Source organism: Lynx rufus, unplaced genomic scaffold (assembly GCF_022079265.1).
Source record: "Lynx rufus isolate CCGP_SWC_20201006 ecotype Redwood Valley unplaced genomic scaffold, mLynRuf1.p SCAF_13, whole genome shotgun sequence".
Taxonomy (NCBI): domain Eukaryota; kingdom Metazoa; phylum Chordata; class Mammalia; order Carnivora; family Felidae; genus Lynx; species Lynx rufus.
The window spans coordinates 59854279-59880899 of NW_025814827.1; the positions used below are offsets into that span (position 1 = coordinate 59854279).

The following is a 26621-nucleotide window of genomic DNA, read 5'->3' on the forward strand; positions in this document are numbered from 1 at the left end:
TTAAGTCTGGTGAAAATTACATTACATAAAAACTTTTAAAAGTAATGTTTATATATTTTGAAATCATTTCTGTTCTTTTCAAAAATGTTAAGATGTTATGTTTTCATAAAATTAAAACTGTCTAAAATTAATGATATTCCCTTCAATCCTAACGCAGTTGAAGAGAGAGAGTCTGTTTTTTTCTCAGTGTTGTAAAAATTCATTTGTTAGCTCAAATAATTATTCTGGTGTCACTTTTTGAATATAAATATAGGTACTGTAAGTTATAAGCTAATCACTTATTAGGGCTGCGGTACAGGTGTTTAAAGTTAAAAAATGTCTTTTACCAATTTCTTTGAACAGTGAGAAATGTCTATGCACCGAGAGGTTTTCCTCATTATCTTCCCCCAAGAGCTGGATTTTTCCCCCCACCCCCACATCCAGAAAGTAGAAGTGAGTTCCCATCAGGGTTGATTCCACCTTCAAATGAGCCTACTACTGAACATCCAGAACCACAGCAAGAAACTTGACAATATTTTTGATCTCTCTTCAAAAGTAATTTTGACTTCTCTCTCATTTTCAGTTTAAGTAACTGCTGTTACTTAAGTAATTATACTTTTGCTCAAATTGAAGCTTAATGGAATTTTAATTCTCAGGATAGTATTTTGTAAATAAAGATGATTTAAATATGAATCTTATGAGTAAATTATTTCCTTTTTATTTTATTCTAGATAGTATAATTATTTTAATTTGATTAATGAATTCACTATCACATAAACAATAATGGGAGTTTTATATATGTAATCTTGCAGTTGGGGATGTTTTAAACTCCAAAGACTGTGTCTTTTTGCCAAGAACTGTATTTACTATGGTTGTAGACAAATGTGAAAGTAACTTTATGCTTAATTAAATAAATTTTAATTGACTTAAAGACTTGTTTGGTATTGATAATAATAAAATCAGCTAGTTTTCCCTAAATATGACTCACTAAGTTAGTTTTTTCACTTTTCCCAATAGCTTTGGGGCTCAAAACTAGTGCTTTATATGGGTTTAGCCCATTTGATTATCTTACCAAGAATGTGCACTCTTTCTTCGAAGTGAACATGAATGACCAAAGCAACAGGTTAATACACTTAAAAGTCAACATTAATTATATATATATTTTAAAGTTTTATTTATTTTTGAGAGCGAGAGAGCGCGCACAAGCCGGGGAGGGACAGAGAGAGAGGGAGACACAATCCAAAGCAGGCTCCAGGGGCTGAGCTGTCAGCGCAGAGCCCCACGTGGGGCTCGAACCTGGGAAGTGTGAAATCATGGCCTGAACTGTCGTCTGATGCTTAACCAACTGAGCCACCCAGGTGCCTCAACGTTGATTATATTTCAAAGAAAACTGGGATATTGTTTAATGGTAAGTTTTTAGAATTTGGATCTTCACTCAGTTCACTGGGTGTTCACAGTTCACTCAGTAGCATCCTGTACAGTTTTCTTCCTGGCTTGCTTTTCTTTTAATTTGTAAGATATTTACTGTTTTTAGTGGGGAATGTTGAAATTCACTATAGGAATATTGTATTGGGACTCAGTTTAATATCTTTTGAATGTTTCCTTAACTCAGGTTGGTATTCTATTATTAGTCTTCGTGCACATTAATATGATTATGAAAGGAAAGATAAGTATAGCTAATAAATATTACAATACTTATGTTGAGAAGCTGGTTGATTTTAGTTTAGTTGTTTACTTGGAAGTTTTCTTCAGTTCCAAAACACAGAAGATTAAATATTCTTTTTTTTTTTTTTCAATTTACATCCAAGTTAGTTTGCATATAGTGCAATAATGATTTCAGGAGTAGAATCCAGTGATTCATCCCCTGCGTATAACACCCAGTGTTCATCCTGACAAGTGTCTTCCTTAATGCCCCTTGCCCATTTACCCATCCCCCCACCCACAATCCCTCCAGCAACCCTCTGTTCTCTATATGTAAGAGTCTCTTATGTTTTGTCCCCTGCTGTTTTTATATTATTTTTGCTTCTCTTCCCTTATGTTCATCTGTTTTCTAAAGATTAAATGTTCTTGAACAAAGCAATCTGTACTTGTATTGGAACCCTTTGTGCCAGCATTTCCCCAGGTGTTCTCTGGAACATTTCTTGTGAGGTATTTCTGCTTCCTCTCCATTCTCACCTTCGCCTTAGGAAAAAGGGCTAAACAGAAAGGCTTCATGAAATGAATTGTTTGGATAAAGTATTATGAAGATTGAGGACTATAAGACTATCATTACACTTAGTGTTTAAAAGCCAGGTTTTAGGGGAAATAGATTACTTTTTTTTAATGCTTATTTATTATTTTTAAACAAGAAAGCACAAGTAGGGGAGTGGCAGAGAGAGAGAGGGAGACACAGAATCTGAAGCAGGCTCTGCGCTAAGACACAGGGCTTGAACTCACGAACTGTGAGATCATACAGAGAGCCGAAGTCAGATGCTGAACTGACTGAGCCACCCAGGCGTCCCTAGACTACTTGGAAATTTGTAAAGTCAAAGGAAAAAGAGAAACAATAGTGATGGAGAACATTCCTTTCAAGTGGAACTTTTTTGTTTGCACCAGGATGGAGGAGAACTATTTTGACTTAAGACAGAAGAGAAGAGAGAAGAGAGGGCAAATCAAACATGAGAGAGAACAGCAATAAAGTGAAGAAGCAAAATCATAGAGGAGGCAGGGAGAACAGTTGAGAGCACGGTAGAAGACAGAAAGACTTGATATGGGCTGAGTAGTTTAGAATACTTTGGGGTTCCAGAGTAAATGAACATATTTAGCTTTAAAATATTTTTTAATTAAAGAACTGTAACCAAATGGGGATAAATCAAATAATAGTATTTTAGGATGAATAGCAAGTTTTCTCCCATTTATTTCTTTTTCCCAATTATACTTCCTAGTTAGGCTCTCTTTTAATTCTTTTTTCCTACTTAATTCTGGTGGTTTTAGAATTTTAGAAGGTATGCTTATGCCTCTGATCCTTGATTTATCAACTTGATTTATTACATTTATCAGTTCATGTATTGATTCCTTGAGATGAAAAATTAGGACTTCCCACACACTCTTGCTATTCCCATTCTCCTTTCCTCTTCATTTTTGATATTTATCCAAGTTAAAGTTGTCTGTTGTTACCTTTGTGATTTTAAATTAAACCTTTGTTAATAGTTTTTTCCTTTATTCCTCTCCCCACTTCCCCAACTCTGGTCAAAATCCTATTTTCTTTTAGCTATACATTATATTTTCAGGGTTGCTAATAATAATAATATGCATACAAGCATAACCATCTTCTATACTTGGTCCATAGTTGAACTAAAATTCAAAATAAACAGCATTTACATCATTATCATTATTTAAATATTGTTCACTATCAGGCCAAATTATGTATTAAGTTTACATTTCCTTCTCTGTGAATCCCAGTATCATTTCTGGGTCACCCTTAAGAGAATATTCTTAAATATCAAGGTCAATGAGTGATTTTTTTCTTACCCCACTCTCTTTTCCTGTGTTTATCAATAATAGCCTAAAATAATGACATATTTTGGTTAACTTTATACTTGAGCCAAGTCCTCTCCCTTCTTTTTTTCTCTCCCTCATATTACTTGCCATTATCATGTGTTAATTAAAAAATTCTTCATGTCTTTTCTGTTGTGTGTTTTACTATTTGTATGTTCTTTTTATTAAAAAAATTTTTTTTAAATGTTTATTTTTGAGAGAGAGAGAGAGACAGAACACGAGCAGGGGAAGGGCAGAGAGAGAGAGAGGGAGACACAGAATCTGAAGCAGGATCCAGGGTCTGAGCTGTCAGCACAGAACCTGACTCAGGGCTCAAAACCCATGGACCATGAGATCATGGCCTTAGCCGAAGTCAGACACTTACCCTAACTGACTAAGCCACCCAGGTGCCCCTGTTTTCTTTTTAAACATTTTAGTCTTGGAGTCCTTTGTCCTCCTGTTGCAAACCAGGCTGATTTCTAGGCCTATGAACAGAGCCTGCCTTTTTTGCTGATTTCTTGGAATTACTCCTCTGTTTCATAGAGCCTCTATCTTGCTGGGGTTTTTTGTTTTTGTTTTTGTTTTTTAAATTTAAGTGTTTTGCTAGAGTTCACTCTCAAGTTATTTATTTAAAAAGGATGTAGGGAATGTGAAATCTGAATCTTCCTCATGCCTAAAATCTCAGCCCTCCACTCCCTTTTTTGGTGTTAGTTTATACCGGTATAGAATTCTAAGTCAGAATTTTGAACACATTGTTCTTTTAACATCATTTTAGTACCAGTTAATATCAATATATTGTTCTTTTTTTTTAACATCCATTGTTGCTGCCGAGAAGTCTGAAGGAAATTTGATTCTGAGGATGCCTGGGTGGTTCAGTCAGTTAAGCGTCCGACTCTTGCTTTCAGCTCAGGTTATGATCTCACGGTTTGTGAGTTTGAGGCCTGTGTCAGGCTCTGTACTGACGGCACAGAGTTTGCTTGCTATTCTGTTTCTCTCTCTCTCTCTGTCCCTTCCCTGCTTGCTCCTCTGTCTCTCAAAATAAATAAAAATAAACTTAAAAATTTTTTTGATTCTGTTGTCTTTGTTGGTAACCTGATTTTTTCTTATAACACTTTTTAGGTTTTTTTCTTTATCTTTGGTGTTTTTTTTGTTGTTGTTTATTTTTGACAGAGAGAGACAGAGCATGAGTGGGCGAGGGACAGAGAGAGAGAGGGAGACACAGAATCCGAAGCAGGCTCCAGGCTCTGAGCTGTCAGCACAGAACCCGACATGGGGCTTGAACTCACAGACTGCGAGATCATGACCTGAGCCGAAGTCAGACACTCAACCGACTGAGCCACCCAGGCGCCCCTATCTTTGGTGTTCTAAAAACCACAGATTGCATCTACATGTGAGACTTTTTTCACTCATTTCTGGCTAGTCCAGGTCCTCTGAGCAGATTCCAAGATGGAATTAGACATTGAAGAGATTTATTGAAGGAGAACACCTGTGAAGGATTAAGGGGAGATAGTGCAGAATTAGGTGGAGAGGACCTTTCAGATTGTGATTCAGATTGACATCTGTGAAGAGGAGAGGAGGGAAGGAAGGAGGGGCGTGTAGGAAGAGCCTCTGATTCTAGTGCAGCTCCAGGAGAGCCCAAGCTGGGCCCATGGCAATCCCCAGGACAAAGATTGCCTGGTTAGAGGAGTCCCTCACTGGGTAAGAATGGCTCTGCTCTAGGACCCTTGCATGTTCTGTTCCTGGGCGGGAGCACCCCTAGAGAGAACCCAATCTTGGTGTGAATGCTGAAGGTGCAGCAGCTAGAGGCCGGCAGCTGACGATACTTGCAGCAGTTTCTCTCTTGAAGGCGGGATATGACTGGTGTACTCCTGGCTGCCACATTGTGTTAGGCACTTAAACTATGAAGATGTGTGTCCCAAAACTCTGGAATTTTTTTTTTTTTTTTTTTTTGGTAAGTTCCTTTTTTACTTTTTCTCTCAAATTTTTCATCTCTTTCCCTCCCCCTCTCTTTTTTTTTTTCCTGGAAAATTTTCTCAAGTATATTTTCCAATCTTTCACATAAAAGTTTTTGTTTTCAGCAATCGTTACTCTTTGAGAACATTTTAAATTCTATTTTCTACTTTTTTCATAGATCCTGTCCTTTTTGTGAAGATCTAATCTTTTGAGTTTCTCTGTTGTAAATTAGAGGTTTCTTAAAAGTGTTTTTCTGATTTATTTCTTTTCTCTAGGGTTAATAATTCTTCTTATTTATCTTGGGCTTTTTCTCCTTATATACTTGGTTAGCCTTGAGTTTGAAGACGAACTGGTTGGCTGATGCTAGCTTATACATAACTCTTACTGTGCAACAAATGATAGTTTTCTTGTTTGGTTTCTTCCTGGGAGATCTTTGCGTGTGTTGGGACAGGTGGTGGGAGATGGAGGGTGGGGGTGGAGACAGAATCTGTGACTGACAGGCTTTTCCTTAGGATGACTGATAGGGAACTGGCTAATTGGGTATAGGTCCTCCAGATAACAGAATTAGAAGGGCTTCCTTCATCTAGGATACCGCCATTCACTCTAGAAGTTTTGCTTGTTCCAAACGGCTTAAATTCTTTAGGGAGTATCTCTCTAGTATTTTAGCTGGAGACCAGTCCTGGCTCACTGCCTTGTGCTTGGGGTTATGCAGGGAAATGGTGGTACCAACTTTTAGGTGATCTTTGTGCAGCTCTTCAAGTAATCTCCCTATTTTCACACTCATACCCCAGTTGTGTACACAGTATACTAACTGGCTCTGAGCCCATCTTCAGACTCTATCAGGCATACTGACTCTCAGCCCCTGATAACAGATTCTAGGCTGTAGCTTTCTTGACCTATTTTATCCCCCAACCTAATTCCATCTGTTCTTTTGTCCTCCAGAAAATTTTGAAACGTCATTTGTTGGTGACCTCTTTCATTCTTTTCATCTTTATGGGGGTCTATTTCTCTTGGCTCTTCTTTGTGTTTATTTCAGTGGGGCCTTGAAGGGCAGGTGGTGTAAATGGACGTGCTTAGTCTGTTACCTTGAAGCTTAAGTTTTCTATTGTTGCTGTTGTCACCATCTGCAAGGATAGTTAAAGGAGTAGGTCAGAGTTCAAGATAGTGAACTGAGCATTCGTTATTTTGGACTGATAGGCAGTAAGCTTGGACATTTCAGGAAAGAATACCTTTTGGTCCTGTTTGGATAACTTTTTCTTCCACTTTGACGTTCTGATTTTTTTCAGTGGAAAATTTCAGTAGAAAATTCAGTAGAATACATGGTCCTATAAGAAAAGTTAAAATGGTCAAAAGCACAAGAAAGTCCAAGGTCACCACCCAGCAAAGCAAAACCACTTTTTGCATTTATGTTGTACTTCCTTCAGTCTTTTTACCCTTCACATGTCTTTTGTATTATTGTAATTATGTGTCTATAACTTTATATTCTTAACTGTAATCTAATTAAATAATTTTTATTAGTCTTTGTAAAATCATTTTTAATGGTTTTACTTTCCTTTTTGTGAATATAGTTTACTTGACTATTCTTTTCTTGTTGAATGCTTAATCTGTTTTTTTTTTTTTTTTTTTAGAATTTTTAAAGAATTAAATAATGAGAGTTTAATATCTTTCTGCATAATATCTTTACCCCACTAGATTTAGGATAATTTTTTAGGGATATATTCCTAAAATATATTCTGGGGCCAGAATTTGGGACTGGGGACAGAGGATTGTTAAGAAGAAAGGAGATCACATTCTTTGGAACCAGGTTAGTTGAAAAAAAAAAAAAAAGTTTTTTCTTTTTAAAGCCAGACAGTTTGTAGACATGATTAAGATGATACAAATTATTTTGTGAGTATACTTGATGATTTTTATTCTGCTTCAGGTGTGGTTCAGTGTTTACTATGAATCTATTTAAAAAAGCATTTAGCCTTATAACCTTTGCAAACTAAGCTTCCTATTTTTTTTTTCCCCAAGTAGTAGCTACTTGGACGATTTGATATGAGTGCTACAAGAGAGATGCTGTGTTTTTTGGTGGAATATGGGAGCTCTCTGATAACTGTCTGTAAAGAACAGTTAAGCTTACTACATTGTATTATGTTTCTTGCTTGTAAGACAAATGCAACTGAAACGAGTTTGAGAAAAATCAATGGAATAAATGCTGGTTTGTGTAACTGGGAATTTTACAGTTATATCCAGTGGCTTAAATTATGTCATCAAAACGTGGTCTTTCTCTTCTAATCTCTTAGCTCCACTTTTCTCTGTTTTATTCCCAGAGATATTATCTGCCCATGTAGTTGCAGCATCTTTAGATTTATATGGATGCGATAGTTAGTGTTTAAAATCCCAGGAAGAGAGATAGCCTTTATTTTGAAATTTCCAGCAGAGTTCCTGGAGATGGCTCTTACTTTTCTGCCTTGGAGTAAAGTTTCATTTCCAAACCAGCGTTTTGTGGTTGGAGGATGGGATCAGGAGCTCTCTCCTTTTGTTGGACAGGATAATCCCAGTTTGCATTACATGGAATAAATTTTCTGTTAGAAGAAGGGTTCTGTATGGATTGCTGGGCAGGCAGAAACAATAGGGTCTATTACACACGGGAACAATCTTGCACCTCTTTTCTAGAAAGCTATTTTTTTTTTTAAGGTTTCCAAATTGCTATATAGTACTCACCTTTGTGTGGAAAATGTAAAAAAAATATTGGTGCAGGATAGGTGTGAAGTATCATTTTCAGAGCTCAGGAATTGTTTTGGTAGTAGTTCTTATGTCAAGGATGCATGGATTTTAAGTTAACGGAGCATAGTATGTATCTAGCACAATAGTATGATGTGGTTGCTAGAACAAATTGAGGATTTAAAACTTTTTTTAATGTTTATTTATTTTGAGGGGGGGGCAGAGAGAGAGGCAGAGAGAGAGAGAGAGGGAGAGAGAGAATCCTAAGCGGGCTCCATGCTGTCAGTGCAGAGCCTGATGGGGGGCTTGAACTCCTGAACCATGAGATCATGACCCGTCAGATGCTTAACTGACTGAGCCACCCAGGCGCCCTTGTGTGAGAAATCTTAAGTTCTACTCTTTTAGTAAATTTCACTTATAAAATACAGTATTATGAACTCTGTTCACCATGTTGTGCCTTAACTCATCTTATAACTAAAAGTTTATACCCTTTAAGCACCCTCTTCCTATTTTCCCAACCCCCAACCCCCAACCCCTGACAGTGATCATTCTACTCTCTGTTTCTGTTTTCCCACTTATTTCACTTAGCATAATGCCCTCCAGGTTCATCCAAGTTGTTGCAAATGGAAAGATTTCCTTTTTTAGAGCTGAAAAATATTCCATTGTACATATGCCACAATTTATTCATCTATCAGTGAACACTTAGTTTCCACATTATAGTGTCTTGGCTATTGTAAATAATGCTCTGCAATGAACATTGGAGTGCAAGTATCTCTTGAAGCTACTGATTTCATTTCCTTTAGGTATATACCCTTAAGTGGGATTGCTGGATCATATAGTAGTTTTGCTTTTAATTTTTTGAGGAACTTCCATGTTATTTTTCCATAGTAGCCATACCAGTTTACATTCCCACCAACGTGCACAAGGTTCCCTATTATCTATATCTTCACCAGCATTTGTTATCTCTTGTCGTTTTTGATAATAGATAACAGGTGGTATCATTGCAGTTTTGATTTGCATTTCCATGATGATTAGTGATGTGGTGTATCTTTTTATATACTTGTTGGTCATTGGTGTGTCTTCTTTGGAAAAAAATGTCGGTTCCGATTCTCTGCCCATTTCTTTTTTTTTTTTTTTTTTTGTAACGTTTATTTATTTTTGAGACAGTGACAGAGCATGAATGGGGGAGGGGCAGAGAGAGAGAGAGACACAGAATCGGAAGCAGGCTCCAGGCTCTGATGAGCCACCAGCCCAGAGCCTGACGCGGGGCTCGAACTCATGAACTGCAAGATTGTGACCTGAGCTGAAGTCAGACGCTTAACCGACTGAGCCACCCAGTCGCCCCTCTCTGCCCATTTCTTAATTGGGTTATTTGTTTTTTTGCTGTTGAGCTGTATGAGTTCCTTGTATATTTTGGATATTAACCCCTTTCTAGATACATGGTTTACAACTATTTTCTTTCATTCTGTAAGTTGCCTTTTCATTTTGTTGATGGTTTCCTTGCTATACATAAGCTGTTTAGTTTGATGTAGTTCCACTTGTTTATTTTTACTTTTATTGCTTTTGCTTTGGTGTCAGACCTAAAATACTGCATGACCAGTGTCAAGGAGCTTACCCCCAACTATGTTTTCTTCTCGGAGTTTTATGATTTCAGGTTTATGTGCAAGTTGTTCATCCATTTTGAGTTGATTTTTATATATGGTATTAGATAGAGGTCCGGTTTTACTTGTTTGCATGTGAGTATCCAGTTTTCCAGGTAATATTTATCGACGAGACTGCCTTTTCCCCATTGTATATTCTTGGTGCCTTTGTGGAAACTTAATTGACCATATATGGATGTGTTTATTTCCGGGTTCTCTATTTTGTTCCTTTGGAATATGTGTTTGTTTGTATGCCAAAACGTTACTGATTGTTTATTATAGCTTGGTAATATAGTTTGAAGTCAGGAAGTGTGATGCCTCCAGGTTTGTTCTTTCTCAAGATTCCTCTGGCCATTTGGAGTCTTTTGTGGTTTCATAGAAATTTTAGGATTTATTTTTTTCTATTTCTATGGAAAATGCCATTGGAATTTTGAATAGGAATTGCATTGAATCTATAGATCACTTTGGGTAGTATGAACATTGTAACAACAATCTAAAAACGTTAGTCTGAAAAATTTAGATCTGTTAATTTGATGACCCTTTGGATTGTAAGATGTCAAAATAGTCTGTTGATTTTACTAATTTAGTAGAAAACATGTTCAAGTCAGTTAACAGACCATATTTTGGTCCTTTACAAACATTATCTTAGCTATGTTTGTATATTCTATATATACAGATTTTTTATATATATATATATATATATATATATATATAAAGATTCTCTATATATATTTTATATATCATATAGATCTTATATATCATATAGATAATCTATATAGATTATATTATATAGATTATTATATATAGATAATAAGATAATCTATATCTTATATAGATTATCTTATATATCTTATATATATCTTATATTTTATATATCTTATATAGATATATAAGATTCTCTCTATATATTTTTTATATACATATACACAATATATAAACAATATATAATTTTGGTCCCTCATAAACGTTATATTAACTGTGTATATATATTCAATATATATATTGGATAAAATATTTAATATATTGAATAATATATATATTCATTCCCAAGTAACTAGAGTTCTTAGCTTCCAGAAATAATTACAGTTACAAGGTAGTGACAAATTTTATCCTGCTTGTCTCTTGCTAGTAGGTAGGCTAACCATATATTAATTGTATAATGTTTCTTATTGAAAATAAGAGTAAAAGAAAATTATACACATAGATTCTATAGTTTACATTTTCACATTCTATTCTTTGCATTTTCAGATCTTTTCACACATACACACCACACTTTATATGTGCTAGACATAAATTCATGTACCTCCTGCATGAATTATTCTGTTGCTTTGTGAGTCACTAGAATTGGTGAATACGCACACACATGCTGAAATATACCAAGGGTGGTTAACACAGTTCAGGAAATACAGCAAGAATACTGGGCATGGAGAATATGGAGCTTCAAAAAATGTAATATCTATGTTTTTGAAAAACTAAGTTGAAAAACTGTATTGTCTGCCAAATAACAGTATGGTTATATTATTTAAGAGTGTTAGAATAGAAGTTGTATAATATAGGGGGTTCTATTTGGGTTCAAATATTGCTCTACCAACGACTAGTTTTATGACCTTGGACAAGATTCTTAACCTTTTTGTGCCTCCATTTACTCATATGTGAAATAGGTGTGATATGTACTACAGGGTCGCTGTGAGGATTAAGTAGAGTGCTTTCTAGTGAGGTGGTTATTACAGTGGTTGGCACACATCAGTTATTCAGCACATGTCATCTTGTTCCCTAGCTAATTTAATCAATGTTTTCTCAGAAAGTTTCATTTAAATGAATATTTTTGATTAAAGTCCATTCTTTTAAACACACACTTTTAACTATGTTGTGTGAAAACCTTCCTGAAATGTACTAAATGTTCCACTAACTTACTATACAGATGTTCTGAAGATAATACATTTTCCTATTGGTTCAGGGTCATGACATATTTATCACTGCCATGTATTTCAAGCTTATTACAGGGGTAATTGAGTCTGTTTCAAGTTCCTCCAAAATGACTTTAGATTAGTTATGTTCTCTTTTCAGGTGTATAAACTTCTGTTCCTTTTCAGAGTCACTCCTTTCCTCCACATCTAATCTGCTACGGTCTGAGAAATGAGATGAATAGTCTTATTAGAGTTATTCTGGAAGTAAGAATAAGCGAGCTAAAAGGAAGTGGAAGTGGCTTTTCTGATGGGATGCCTTTAAGCATTAGTGCAGGGAGTAGCTTGTTCCCACAAGGTTTTTTTGTTTGTTTTTTGTTGTTGTTTTGAGGGAGAGGCTGAGCATATGGTGAGCGAGGGGCAGAGAGAGAGAGAGAGAGAGAGAGAGAGAGAGAGAGAGAGAGAGAATCCCAAGCAGACTCTGTGCTGTCAGCTCAGAGCCTGATGTGGGACTCCATCCCATGACCCAGAGATCATGACCTTAGCCAAAATCAAGTGTTGGTTGCTCAACCTGACTGAGCCACCCAGGCGCCCTTCCCACAAGGGTTTTATATGTACTTCTGGATCCTTGGCTATACTCCAAATAGCTGAAGTTGTTTTATTTAATGCCTGTATTAAATAAGAATTACTCTAAAGAGAATAGTGCTTTAAATTGAAATATTGATTGCGGTGACATATTAAAACATTCTGCTTACAACCTAACCTAGATTTTAAACTCTCAGTAGAGATTTGAGCCTCTTTCATCTTAACTGTGATGCATTCATCCATGAGTGAGAGAGAGGCTATATTCTGTCTTGCCTTGGTCACATTTTAGACTTGGCCAGATCATGAGCCAAATCAATAGTAAACATGCATTTATTGGTAATTTGGATCATACTGACATTTTCAATGATAAATATTTTAAAAATACAGACAAGAACAAAATAATATAATGAATTCCCTTTTATTTACTACCTAGATAGAGCAAACTTAACATTTACTATATATTTCTTTTCAAGAAAAAATGTCGCAGATGCAGTTGCCCTCATGCCCATACCAATTCTTGCTTTCATGCCCCAGAGGTGAGCACTCTTGTAAAGAGGACGTGAATGTTTTTTTTTCCAGTTAAATGTGTTTATTTATGATTTATTTTTCTTGCCTTTAAAAAATGTACATCAATATCATCATTACATGTACCCTTCAGCTGTTGGTTTTTTTCACTCAATATTATTTTGAGATCATCCATACTAATAAATGTATATCTAGTTAGTTCTTTTTGACTGCTGTATAGTATTCCACTCTGGATATGCACAACAAATTCATTCTCTTATTAATGGACATTAGGTTGCTGATTTTTTATGGTAATTATGTGGAAATAAGCATCTTAGTATTTGTTTCTTTGTCGTATAAGCAGTAGTTCTCTAGAGCTGTAGTTTTCAAATGGGTACATCCCTCTGAGTATGCAAAGAATTTCCAAGTAGTATGCTTTTGGGAAAGTTGCCAGCATTTTATCTTCAGTGTGTATTCTCTTCCAGAGATGTTCTTCCCAAGGATGAATTTATGAAGAAGATGCAGGTTCTTTTTCCTACCCTCCCTTTTGCAGTTATTCTTCTCCCATTTTACAAAAGAAACACATACCTTTAATGTGGTTCTAATGTCACTATGATGTGTCATACTAAGGTGTACAAACCTTTGAAACTCTAGAGAGACTATTTGAAATATTGGTGTCAGTACTGAGAAAGTAAATAATTCTAATGATTTCTTTCAACTGACTTATCTAAAATAATTTTAATTAAAAACATTCTTTTTCAGTTAAAAAAATTTTTTTAAATGTTTATTTTTGAGAGAGACAGAACAAGAACCAGAGAGGGGCAGAGGAGACACAGAATCTGAAGCAGGTTCCAGGCTCTGAGCTGTCAGCACAGAGCCTGATGCAGGGCTCAAACTCACAAACTGTGGGATCGTGACCTGAGCCTAAGTTGGATACTTAACTGACTAAGCCACCCAGGCACCCCCAATTTTTTTTAAGGTAAGCTTTGTGCCCAACGCGGGGCTTGAACTCATGACACTAACATCAAGAGTCACATGCTTTACTGACAGAGCCAGCCAAGCACCCCTAAAATAATTTTTGATGATATTTCACTGTGTTTTTTTGGTCTTAAAATTTTAGGACTTTGAGGAATGAGTGCCACTGCTGTAACAAAACTCTTTGTCTTCCCATCTCCTTATTTATGGGAAAAAGATGTTTCAGTACTTGTGTTTATAAAAATGAAAAATAGGTAATGGAATTGATGTTGGACCTGACTCATTTCAGGAGCAAGTAACATCCATCCATGGAGTATGAATTGGAAAAAAACAAAAAACCCAAAAAAACCCACCAAAAAACTCCAGCCTCATTCATTAAGAAATACAGTTCTGGGGGGCTTGGCTGGCTCAGTTGTTAGAGCATGCAACCCTTGATCTTGTGGTTGTGAGGTCAAGCCCCATGTTGGACCTAGAACTTACTTAGAAAAGACACAGTTCTGATAAGTTATACCAATTTAAACTTATATTTTTGATTACTTATGCATTATGTATAAAAGCTAAATGTAGGAGAAAAAAGTTAACACAGCTTTCTAAAATTATACATGTTAAATTATATATATATATGTATATTTATTAAATGTTTATTAATTTTTGAGAGAGATTGAGAGCGAGCAGGGGAGGGGCAGAGAGAGCCAGAGACAGAATCCCAAGCAAGCTCCATCATGTCAGCACAGAGCCTGATGTGGGGCTCGATCCCATGAACTGTGCGATCATGACCTGAGCTGAAACCAAGAGTTGGATGCTTAACTGACTGAGCCACCAGACGCCCCTATATTTTTGTTGCAGAAAATAATCCATGAAAGACTCATTAACAACGGTATATTTTTATAAAAAGCTGTGGGATAATTGGAACGGTTATGTAGCAGTCTGGGTGAAATCAGGAGACAAACCACACAGTAAACAGGGAAAGCTTAATATAAAGAATTATACGATATTATATGATAAAAGAGTATAAAGAAACTCTGTATGGCCCCCTAGGTCTGAGGGTGGGCCCTCATGGTAGGACAACCTTGGAGTAGGGGGGTGTTCAGCCCTTCTTGGTGAGAATGTGGTTCAGCCCCTGGGACAGCAGAGAAGTTCTCTGTCCATGCTGCACGTGGGGAGCAGGCAAACGGCAACCAGTATGTAGTCGGAGTCAGGGTGACAGATGGGAGGCCTTCAGGGCCAGTGGGTGGGCCAGGCAATGGCAGCCCCATGAGTGACCCTTGGGATCAACAGGGCCAGTGTGCACACACTCCGGGCAGGCAGTGGGAGTCCAGGTGCTGGTGTAGGCAGGAGACTTTCAAAGCATGTGGGCCATGCAGCAGTTCTAGTTTCTGGGTCAGTAGGGCTGAAGGAAGGTCAGGCCAGGGCTGTAAGTCCACAGAAGCACTGTGTCTGATCCCATGGTTGGTGGTATTAGAGAATGTATCTAGAAGTGATATTTCTGGGTCATAGGGCAAAGGCAACTTCAACTTTACAAGATAACTGTGAATTTGCTCTTAATTAATATTTTTTAAATATTTATTTTATTTTTATTTTTTTCAATATAAAGTTTATTGTCAAATTGGTTTCCATTTTTTTTTTCAATATATGAAGTTTATTTTAAATATTTATTTTTGAGACAGAGAGAGACAGCATGAACAGGGGAGGGGTGGAGGGGAGGGGTGGAGAGAGAGAGAGAGACAGAATCCGAAGCAGGCTCCAGGCTCTGAGCTGTCAGCACAGAGCCTGATGTGGGGCTTGGACTCACAGACTGTGAGCTCATGACCTGAGCCAAAGTCAGATGCTTAACCCACTGAGCCACCCAGGCACCCCTCAAATTTGCTCTTTAAAGCGGATATTCAGGATCCAAATGTGTTTCCCTCTTCCTTGTCAACACTTGGCATTTTATTGCCCTGATTTGTGTAATTTTGTTATCTTTCAGACAGGAAGGATGATTCAACTGAAAATTTGTTCACAGTATACCTCCCATTTTCTTTTCACAACTAGCAGCCCAGGCTAGCTAGTAGATTGTACCAGAGTGATGCCCTTCCAGGCTGAGTTCTGGGGTGGCTAGGAGCCCTGGCTGGTTGCTTCCTGATGCTTTCATTTTCTTCTTGGCGTACAGCTAGAGTGGAGCCGGGTCTGACAGTGTGCCCTGGATAGAGAGTGGACTCGGTTACTCACTACTCGCCTGTGTGATGCAGAGGCTTTATTTGTCCATCAAGGGCAAGGAGTGTCTATGAAGCTGTGAGAGAAGTATGTCCCAAGTGTCCATGGAGCAGGTAGGAAGCCCAGGTGTGAAACCCCGGATGTAGCTGGTTGGTTTTGAGGGGCTTGGAAGCTCAGGCGTGGGAGGAGGGCTCCCTGCAGGTTTCTAACTGCTTGCGTATAAATCAGCTATTTTCTGTCTGTGGCTGGTGTGTGCTCAGTGGTCACTAAACTAGCTGCAGGGTTACGTGTGGGAGACTACAAATTAGAGCTTCGTCATTATTTTGAAATACCTCAGTGAAAAAAATCACTTGAATTTGAAATTAATTCACATTACAAGAAATCTCAACATTACGTTTACCATTATTATGTTTAGGGTTGTTAGATTTAAGTATAATTTTACCTGCATAAAGTTTTGAATGGTTGTGAAAAAAAAGTTTAAAAATTATCACCTATTTGTGGGGTGTTTCTCATTGATGACACTATTAAAAGTTTTAAGAGGTTACCAGTTAAAACATTTGACATTTTATTTGAAAGTTCTATACAAATTTAGTATTTTACCCCCAATCCTCTGCATTTTTTTTCTCATCAATTATATAATCAAACAATGATTCCCGCCCCCCCCCCCCACCTCCAGTTTTTTCTAGTTTATACCAGTGTGCTGTACAATGTATTCTGTATATGTCAGGACATGAAAAAGATTGGGAAGCATTGATATAAACATTGTGGTTTGATGGCTGGATGTTATTCACATTTGCTTGTGTGTTACTCCATTAGCACCACTTTATGTTACTGGCTTCATAAAGATCCCACCTGATTCATGCCATAAGCCCCAAGCAAGTTAGTTTCTGAATTTGTATGTTCAGCTATGAGCACACTGTCCTTACCAAGACCCATCCCACCGACTCCCTATCTTCTTTATTCCTAGGGTGGTGGGGGAAATGGGAAGGTAATTTTAGCTATGTAAATTTCATATAGTTCAGTAAACTAGGTTTTGAAAATATTTTATTTAATACATTTGCTCCAAGATGATCGTGTATGTCTCTGAGCTGCTAGGCTAACAACAGTTAAAACTTTTAGTGAAGAATCAGAGTTTTAGATAACTAACTTCAATCCCTAATTTTACACATGACAGAACTGAAGCTCAAGGGAGAGTCTGCTCATGTAGCATTAGAGCTTAGAGTATAAAACGTGCTGCCGCCTAGGTTGCTCTACTATACCAAGCCTTCACTTGTATGCTATTCATAGATATTAACACATTTTTTTCGTACATTTTGGTTACTATTTTTGTATTTTAAATACATAAACATGTTGATTCACTCAAAAGAGATATGGTTAGGAAACAAGGAAGCAGTAGGTATAATGACAGTTGCTTGTGAACACCAGATTATTCCAAGATGAGGGAATGCCTAGAAAAGAGTCAGTGTCTGGAATGAGTAAGGAAAGATAGATGAAGGAAGAGAGCCATTTGCTTTCTCATAAATGACAGCTGTTTGTCTCAGCAAGCAAGAATAGAGATTACAAAGCCAAACTAAAGCAATATAGCGACTTATGAACTGCTTAATACTGGCATACTAAAGTATTTTTGCATCCAGTACAGGAACTGTAAAAAGTTCCTATATATAGTCTATAAATTAAGTTTTACCGTATCAGTAATGTATTCTAAATGCATAATACACTTGGGTTTTGTGCTAACCAGCCTATTGTTTGCTCTTAAGCTTGTATTTTGCCAGTTAGTAAAACAAAACAAAAAAAAAATTGAGACGCTTCAAACTGTTTAAGACTTTTTATGAACTATACCCAAATTTAAGCTTTGCTGTACCCGCCTACAATAGGAGCAACAGGAGCTAACATGATTATACATAATATAAGGATTATTGCAGTTTATTTAACACTAAAAGTTTTCATGCTTTGCATACAATAAAGTATATTACAATGATCACTTTTTAATGCTTTATTCGTTGATTAAAAGAATATACATTTAACATAAACCATACAACATCAGTCATCAGGTCAAACATTCAGCTGGTTTCCTTACAGTTTCTGTCAGGATTTATTTTATCCGATCACATTTATAAGATAAAATCTCACCACATCTGGCATTTACACACACTGTGCCAGTGGATTCACACTACTGATGTACATATAAAATCCTCATGGTATGTGCTCACTGGAGACAAAACAGTGCACACCTGTCAAAAGGTCATTTTAATATAAGATGGTAAAACCATTTGTAAAATACATATAAACTTTTTCCATAAATAGAATCATATCTGGACATCTGTTGCATAAATTGTGTTTCCAAAGCTTACAATAGAGCAGCCAGGTCTCAGCACTGCTGGGCACCCACGTTGGCTACTTACTTTATTATTGCAGACTGTCCTTTAACATTAAATGCACAACATTCGTACCACTTAAAACTGGGGTCAGGTGGAAGTCTCACAGAGACCACGTCTGTACCGCGGTTGCCCTGAAACAGTTAAATCGGCTTTTAAAGCCTCTCAGATATAACAAGGTTTTAAAACATACTTCATGGAATGTTCTTCATGTATCATAGCAGCTCATACCTGTGATAGAACAAGTTTTCAGTTTTTCCTTTCTTTCCTTTACATTCACTATTCACAGTGAAACAGGTGCATGGTTTTTTTTTCTTTTTTTTGTTTTGTTTTTTTCAGAGTTCTGAGGTTGCTGACTGAGCCACAGCACAGCTGTGTACCACAGGTCGAAATTCGACCTTAAATATTACAATCTAGCAGTATCTGGCTGGCCAGAGTGGGCCGGCCCCTGCCAGCATGTGGGCACTTCTTCAGTTAAGTCTATTCTTTGGCAGCTGACACGCGTGCTGACAGAGAAAAATCCAGTGACTCGTTGCTAGGGATTTCACGACTAATGTTTGTTTGCAAGCATATGTGTTTACAGCTCTGTTTTTTAAAGATTTTGCTTTAGGAGGTTTTACCCTGGAATACAGTTTCTTCCTCCACTATTTGAAATCTGGGCTAAAAAGCTAACTTGAATGTATAATGTAATTGATGAATAAATTATGTCAGATATAGTTTTTAAAAAGTCTAACAATTTGAGTATTCACATTTAGGTAAATGCATTTTTTTAAAAAAAAGGATTAAGCAGTGTTCTAACCTAGTACTATACAAAATTCTGAATGGTAATTGGTGATGTCAACTATTATATATGTAATGAAAGTTAAAGTCTTGGCTTTTCTGTTAAAGATAACTCATTTGGGATCATACTATCCTCCCTTCTTCCATTTCAAATAAGAATTAATGAAATGCTGTCACAATGCATGAATGCGGTGCATTGCATACAAATCCACCAGGCTATGGATATATATCTATATATGTATAAAAATATTTTGGCTCCTGAGCTCTGAACTCTGACACACAAAGAATAAAAACATCAAAAGGCAGAGTAACTCAGTGAAAAATAAAGTTAGCCAGCAACCTCAGACAACCTTCGGTTGTATATCCTTAAGGTTGGATAACAAGTCCATTAACCGTGAAAGCCCTATACACTGTCACTTTGAACTTCTAAACCAATACCCGACTACGTTCTTTGATCAAGAAGTAGAATATACATATATAATTCTATAAAGCTAATACTGATTAAACACAGCACAAAGGGATTAATTCACACTACTGAAAAAAAACATAATAGGACCCTACTTGCATATGTAACCACAGGAATTGTACATTTTTAAAAAAAGCTAAATGTCTTCGCTGAAGCTTTGCATCTCTCTGTAAAAATGACGATTTGGTTCAGTGAAGACACTGAGTGATTCGATGTCCATGACCGCGTGCCAAGGTTGACCCAGGCCCAGGGATACCTGCTCAATAAGGTTATGCACTGGATCCACATCCTGGTCGGCCAGTTCACCTTGGTCAAAATCAATGCTTTCTTCAGTGACTTCAAGTACTTTTAGATCAGAGCCACGAAGACGAGCAATGGCAATGAGGTTGTGTGCCCACACTGTATAACCTTAAAAATAAACAAAAGATGAGAACTGTCATTTCCTTGCATTTTATTTTGTCTATTTGATAAGTTAGTCCTTTCCACAAACTTGTATGTCACTTATTACTTTGGCCCTTTTCCTTTAAAAATATATTGAGATTGGAAAAGGAAGTATGATTGTTTAGCTCAGGAAAAAAAAAAAAAAAAGACTAAGTTTGATATTGTTTCCAAAACCATCACCGTGGGTGGTGCATTGGTAGGTGCTGTAATCCTATTCTGATTATCACTGCACTTAGTAAGATTGAGGACATTTAAAGTATAACTAGCTTTGGATAGTGCTGTATCATAAATTTTTATTTCATACATATGTATCCATTAACAATACATACGAAACTGTTGTTTTTAGTTACTAAAAAAATCCTCTCCTATGATGCTTCACTGTCCAAAGTTATGAAGTGACACTTCAAAGCGAAAATTGTTAATTGTGAGTAGAAAATATGTAAAGTATAAAACAGTCACAGAAACTTGTACTAACTTGAGGATATTGATGATCTCTGGGAAAGAATAAAGGGGAGTGGATGACAGGGGCTTTGGCTGTATCTAATTTCTAATTTCTTAAAAGAAAAAAAAAGGTTACACTGGCTGAAATTAACCTTTCAATAACCTGGTATTTCTTTGTCTGTAAAAAATCCCTATTTTATTATCTTTAATACTGATCTATTCTTTGCTGCTACCTCTGACTGGCCAAATTACGAAGCAAAACTTGAACAGAAAGACACACACAGTCCTACACTAATGCAGGCTCAAAATTAATTTAAAAACATAATAAAACACAACTAATAAAGTGAGTTTAAGACATTCATATAGTCTTTGTTTTGTATTCTGTAAATGTGTTACATGTTCCAGAAAAGGAAGTAAAATGTTCTTCTACTTGTCAGAATAGCAACTCTCTCTAAATGAGAATAGTTAACATTAAAATGAAAGGCGTCGGTAAGAAAAAAAGCATATACCCATTTAATGGAACCATTGTTTAAAAAATATCATACAAATTAGTATGTTAAAATCTAGAATCTAGAAGATGAGGCAGCAAGCAATAAAGAAATCATACTTTCTCCTTCTGTATTATGGTGTTAAGAGATCTTGTGATTAGGGGAAGAAACATATCTACTGCAAGTAGATCTGTTTGTTTTCTTAGATAAATCACCTACCGTGAATTGCCAGAAGAGAGAGCTTTGTGCACCTCCATGCTAATAAAACCAATGGATCTTCATTTCGGTTGTCACTAAGATCTGGAAAACCAGACGTGTCAATCACATCATTCATTAATATAAAATGAGTGAGGAACTTATCATACTGCCTGGATATAAGATCAACAATAGCTCCTGAAACACAAGTGATGTAGCTGTCAAAATGAATCCTCTCTAGTGGTATACTGGGTTTCAGAATCTTTAACATATCTTCACTCTTGATATCAAAGGCCATTATATAGACCCGGAGGCTGGTGCTCTTTCGTGACAAGGCTTTCCAATGCTCATCATTTGGCATGTTGTCCAGAGACTTGTGCATCACGGAAACGTTGTGGACCAGGAGAGACAGTCGCTGCAAAGGCACATGGTTGCTATCGGTTAAGACTCTTGCCATCTCGGCTGTAAAGTCACAGAAATCCAGGGCAAGTGAGCGTAGATTCACAAATCGCTCCAGTTCGACTGTGGTGATCAGGGTGCTGTTACCAGGAATATTGTTGTCCAGCAAACTCAGGTGCTCCATGGTGTTGGCAATAGAGTTTGAGAGAGATGACAGTGAGGTTGGGGTTACTATTTCCAGCATAAACCCACAGGACAGCCATTTCAGTTGCCTACTATTACTCAGTATTTCTTCAAACAGCTGCTGAATTCTGTAAGAACACATGCCACAATGATCCTGTTAACATTTAGCTCTAACCTCTAAACACTGACTTTTGAAAGTGGGCAATGAAATGGCATGCAATGCTGAGATCCATTTTCTCTCAGTAAATGTCTATCCAACACATAAATAGTATTACCATATTATTTCTACCATTAAAATTCACATTAAAATATAATGAATAAACTCTATTAAACACATAAAAATACGTTCTTTACCCTAGGAAAGCAGCATTTTGCAACAGTATGGTAGAAAAGATTGATGATATACAATTTATGTTACAGAGAAGGCAAACAGATAAATAGCAGTTTTAAATCATAATAATTACCCAAATTCTATGATTTGTCTTAAAGATTTATGCTGTGGAATGGCATATTTTATAGTTAAAATATTTCCAATTTATAGGACATATGTTCTTCTTAGAAAAAATATTACTCTTCTCATTGTATCTTATAATTTCTCAGAAAAAACAAATTATTACTAATGTAAACCCGCTTCCACTAACTATACAACTTACTGTTTAATTTTTTTGCCATCAGGGTCCACCTTGCTGAGGTATGTATTTGACAAACTTCCTTGCTGTTGTAGAACACTTATGTCTCCAAAAAGGCTAAACTTCTGGAGGTTCCTACAAGAAAAGTAATTTAAAATGACTGTCTAACTAAATAATATGTAAAAATATAAATATTAAAAATAGAAAATAGAAGGGATACCTAGAAAAGTTTCTACCTTATAACTCACTTAGAATCCAATGAACTACTTTCAGATTGTTTTTTACACACAATGAAAAGCAACATAATACAAGAACGGCATAAGCTTTGCAAAATGAAGACTGAGGTATAAAGCTTAGTTCCAGAAATCAATATTTTAATGACCATGGAAAAATGTTTATGCATTGTTTTCCTGATTTTATTCAGTTGTCTGTTTTCTTACATGTAACTGAGCTTCTTGAAGATGATTATTATTATTTTTTTTAATTTAATGTTTATTTGAGAGAGAGCAAGAGAGTGAGCATGAGTGGGGGAAGGGCGGAGAGCGAGGGAGACACAGAATACAAAGCAGGCTTCAGGCTCTGAGCTGTCAGCACAGAGCCTGAGGCGGGGCTCGAACCCATGAACTGTGAGATCATGGGCTGAAGTCGGACGCCTAGCTGACTGAGCCACCCAGGCGCCCTAAAGATGATTATTTTGAATTGTCAGGCAATTCATAGATCTCTATTTCCTTGGGGATGGTTACTTGAGCTTTATTAGTTTCCTTTGGTGGTTCCATGTTTGCCTGATTTTTAATGATCTATGTGGTCTTGAATCGGTGTCTTGTGTATCTGGGGGAGCAAATACTTCTTCCAGTTTTTATAGACAAGTTTGACCTCCTCCTATTGGGTCTCCAGACTATGAGATTGCATCCAGGACCACATTCAAGTTGGTGAAGCCAAGTCACATGGCTGCTGCTGGACCTGCACTGGGGTCTATGGTTTGTGGACCCCATTACCAGACACCTTGGCAGGTGTGGATCCTGTCTGGTCTCCTGGTGGACAGGACTGCCTCTGAGTCCTTTGTCAGTAGGGCTGGTGCTGGGACAAAGGTCTGCTATTAGGTCTGCAAACAGCTGCCAGTTACTAGGTGTGTGGGCAGGAGTGATTTCCACCAGATCCCTGAGATAGGCTCCTGTTCTGGGACTCAGGGAGGGCAGGGGTGCCCAGGATTGCAGCTGAGAGGTGCTAGAACTGAGTGTCAGGGTTGTTTCAGGGTCCATGGCTGGGACCAGATTCTGCAGGCCTGTGTCTGGGGGCACTGACAAGTGTGCCATCTGCTGGGTTTTTAGGTGTGTGGGACTGCCCTCAGACCATGGCTGAATAAGGATGGAGTTTGTTCATAGGGCTGCTTCAGGATACAGTTAGACCAACGTTGGCAGGTCTGCCCTGAGGCACAAGGAGGCTTGTCTCCCAACAGGTTCCTGGGCAAGCAGGAATATTCCTGATCACAGGTGCACACAAACCTGAATTCTGTATTGCCTTGATTAAAAATTCCTAAGGGATCATACCCCTAACTGGCTATCAGAAACAGGCAAATGGCTAGCTTGGTATAGTAAGATCCTTCAAAATGTGGTTCAAAAAATGCTATACTGGGCTACTTACTATTCTTTAAATGTAATACTATTCCCTCTCCTGGTCTGCCTGGTAAACTTCTATTCAGCCTTCTGAATAGATACCTGAATGCCAACTACTCTATCAAAGCCTTTTCTGAGGCAATCCTCTCAGCCTCTGTAGTTTTAGCCATTTCTTGGGACTTTATAAAATGTCTTTATTAAACGGTAATATGCTTTACTGTGATTTGTTACCTCTCTCATTAAAGGGGTAAACTCTTGTTTCTTATAAGTACCTAGCAATAATTTTTGGCACAAGATAGGTGTTCAATGAATATCTGTTAAACAAATGAATATTTTGGGAAGGTAAGCTCAAGAGTTACCTAAATAGAAATAGTAATCAAAACCGTAATATAAATGAAAACAATGGGAAATAGATACATAAGGGGAGGTGGGCCTGGGATAGATTTTGTAAAGATAATCACATCAGAGAATTATTTTAAGGGTAATGTTTTCAACTGACTTAAAAAAAATGTTTTCTTCTGGATAGATCTTCTATGTAAAGGGAGATTAAAGATTAGTTTATGAGTATTGACAGCTATTAACAATAATTATGTTCTCCATTACTTTGACTTTTTTTCCTATCAGGAGTTCTTTTATGAAATAGAGAACTAAATCTCCTTTAAAGGGAGAGAGTAAGGAAAAGGTTAGCACCTCAAAGGGCTTAGAAACATTTCTTCATATAGTTCCATAGAACAGTAAGGTGATAATACCAGGTGAGTAGAAAATATTTCACTGAGTTTACTACCAAGATGCCTCCACAAATGTATTTAAATTTATCATTTATGAAAAGATAAAAAATCTTTTCACAAATAAAAAGATATTTTAAGGGACCCGTGACAGATGGAAACCAACCTGAATTATTAATTTCATACTAGTGATATTCTTCTTGTCATATTCTAAATCTGCACCATGTAATATGGGGAATATAGTTACTAAATACTTGAAACATGGCTAGTCAGAGCTGAGATGTGCTCTAAGTATAAAAATACATTTAGAAGACTTAATACAAAAACTATAAAATCTCATTAATATTTTATATTGGTCACATATTCAAATGATAATATTTGGATATATTAGGTCAAATATACTAAAGTTAATTTCATCATTTCTTTTTACTATTTAATGTGGCTACTTGAACAATTTAAATCACGTGTGGTCTGTATTATATTTTTGTTGTACAGTGCTGCTCTAAAGAATACAATGTGCAGGGGCACCTGGGTGGCTCAGTCAGTTCAGGGTCTGAGTCTTGATTTCAGCTCAGGTCATGATCTCGTGGTTTGGGCCATGCTGGGCTCTGTGCCTACAGCTGGGAGCCTGCTTGAGATTCTCTCTCTCTCTCTCTCTCTCTCTCTCTCTCTCTCTCTCTGCCCCCTCTACTCCCCTGCTTGCATGCTCTCTCTCTTTCTCTCTCTCTCTCAAAATAAATAAACAAAAAGAATATAATGTGCATATTCTAGTTTTCTGGTTAGCTTCATTTAAAAACATACTGTCATCAGCAGAAATATAATTAAGGGTATATAGCTAATACTGCTGGTTTTATGGTTAAAATATTTAGCGGAACACCCACATCACTTCAGCTTTCTGACTATATGTAACAATATAAACTCTAAGACCAATGAGTAGTTTTTAACTATAAAAAAGTAGGAGATGACTTCAGAAAATGTTATATATAATTAAAAAAAAATTCTACAACTCCAAACACACCTTGACTATACTGCCAATGTATATTGCAGATATTATAAAGTACGTATAAAAAAACATGTGGTCTTCCTCCACCTCTCCTATTAACTCAAATACAAGTCAAATCCATCAACTTGAAAAAACGTACAAATGATCAAGAGGAAAACCAGTTTGAATGAATGGAGCAAATAAGTTCACCTTTCTTCACCTGTGATGTCATCTCTAACTTTCCACTGAGTGTAACTCATTTATCTTGAAGACACCATATTTAATCTCCACTGCTATTTGTATCTCAGACGTGGAAAAAAGCAACCTGCCAGCATGACTGATTCAAGTTTGTTTATTTTGAGAGAGAGCAAGTAAGAGAGAGCGTGGGGGAGGGGCAGAGAGAGACTCCCAAGCAGGCTCTGTGTTATCAGTGCAGAGCCCGATGTGGGGCTCCATCTCATGAACCCTGAAATCATGACCTGAGCCAAAACCAAGAGTCGGAAGCTTGGGGGCAACCAAGCACCCCGGCCATGACTGATTCAAAAGCAAGTCCTCCCCAGGAAGGAGAAATCCTCATTTTTTCATTCTCTTGAGAGAAACAGGAATGGAAAGATATATAGGCAGGTGAAATGAAATTAACCATGAATTATATATGTCTACATGGCAAGTTTTCTCCACTTATTAACTAACAATTGGGCTCCCAAAATTTAAGATGACTAGGCTGGTGTTTATTTTTTTACTTTTCCCAAACATTTCAATCTGTATCACTGGCATCAAGGTCTGGTTATTACTTTCTTCCTGCCTTCGTCTGTCCCTGCTATAGTGGAGAAAGAGATCATCCACATTCTATCTTCTCTTCTGTCCTTCTCTAATCTCCTTTTTTCTACTACTTCAATCTATTTAGTCCAAACATTTTCTTAAGTATAATTATCAGAGACTCCTACATATC

The 26621-nt window shown here is 36.9% G+C and overlaps 2 protein-coding genes across 7 annotated transcripts in view; one reads left to right on the forward strand and one right to left on the reverse strand.

Annotated features, from left to right (window-relative positions):
* MIA2 (MIA SH3 domain ER export factor 2) overlaps positions 1-910 on the forward strand; it is a 106562-nt gene extending 105652 nt beyond the window's left edge. For all 6 annotated transcript variants that reach the window (XM_047075643.1, XM_047075639.1, XM_047075641.1 and 3 more), the window contains one exon: positions 343-910. In XM_047075643.1, the coding sequence (XP_046931599.1) occupies positions 343-509 (167 nt within the window). In that variant the 3' untranslated portion in view covers positions 510-910. The remainder of the gene's footprint in view (positions 1-342) is intronic.
* Positions 911-17765: 16855 nt separating this feature from the next.
* The window catches only part of FBXO33 (F-box protein 33), a 31787-nt gene continuing 22931 nt past the window's right edge, over positions 17766-26621 (reverse strand). The window contains exons 2-4 of the mRNA XM_047075646.1: positions 22377-22487; positions 21166-21851; positions 17766-19984 (exon numbers count right to left, since the gene is read on the reverse strand). Coding sequence (XP_046931602.1) covers positions 19713-19984; positions 21166-21851; positions 22377-22487 — 1069 coding nt within the window. The 3' untranslated portion in view covers positions 17766-19712. The remainder of the gene's footprint in view (positions 19985-21165; positions 21852-22376; positions 22488-26621) is intronic.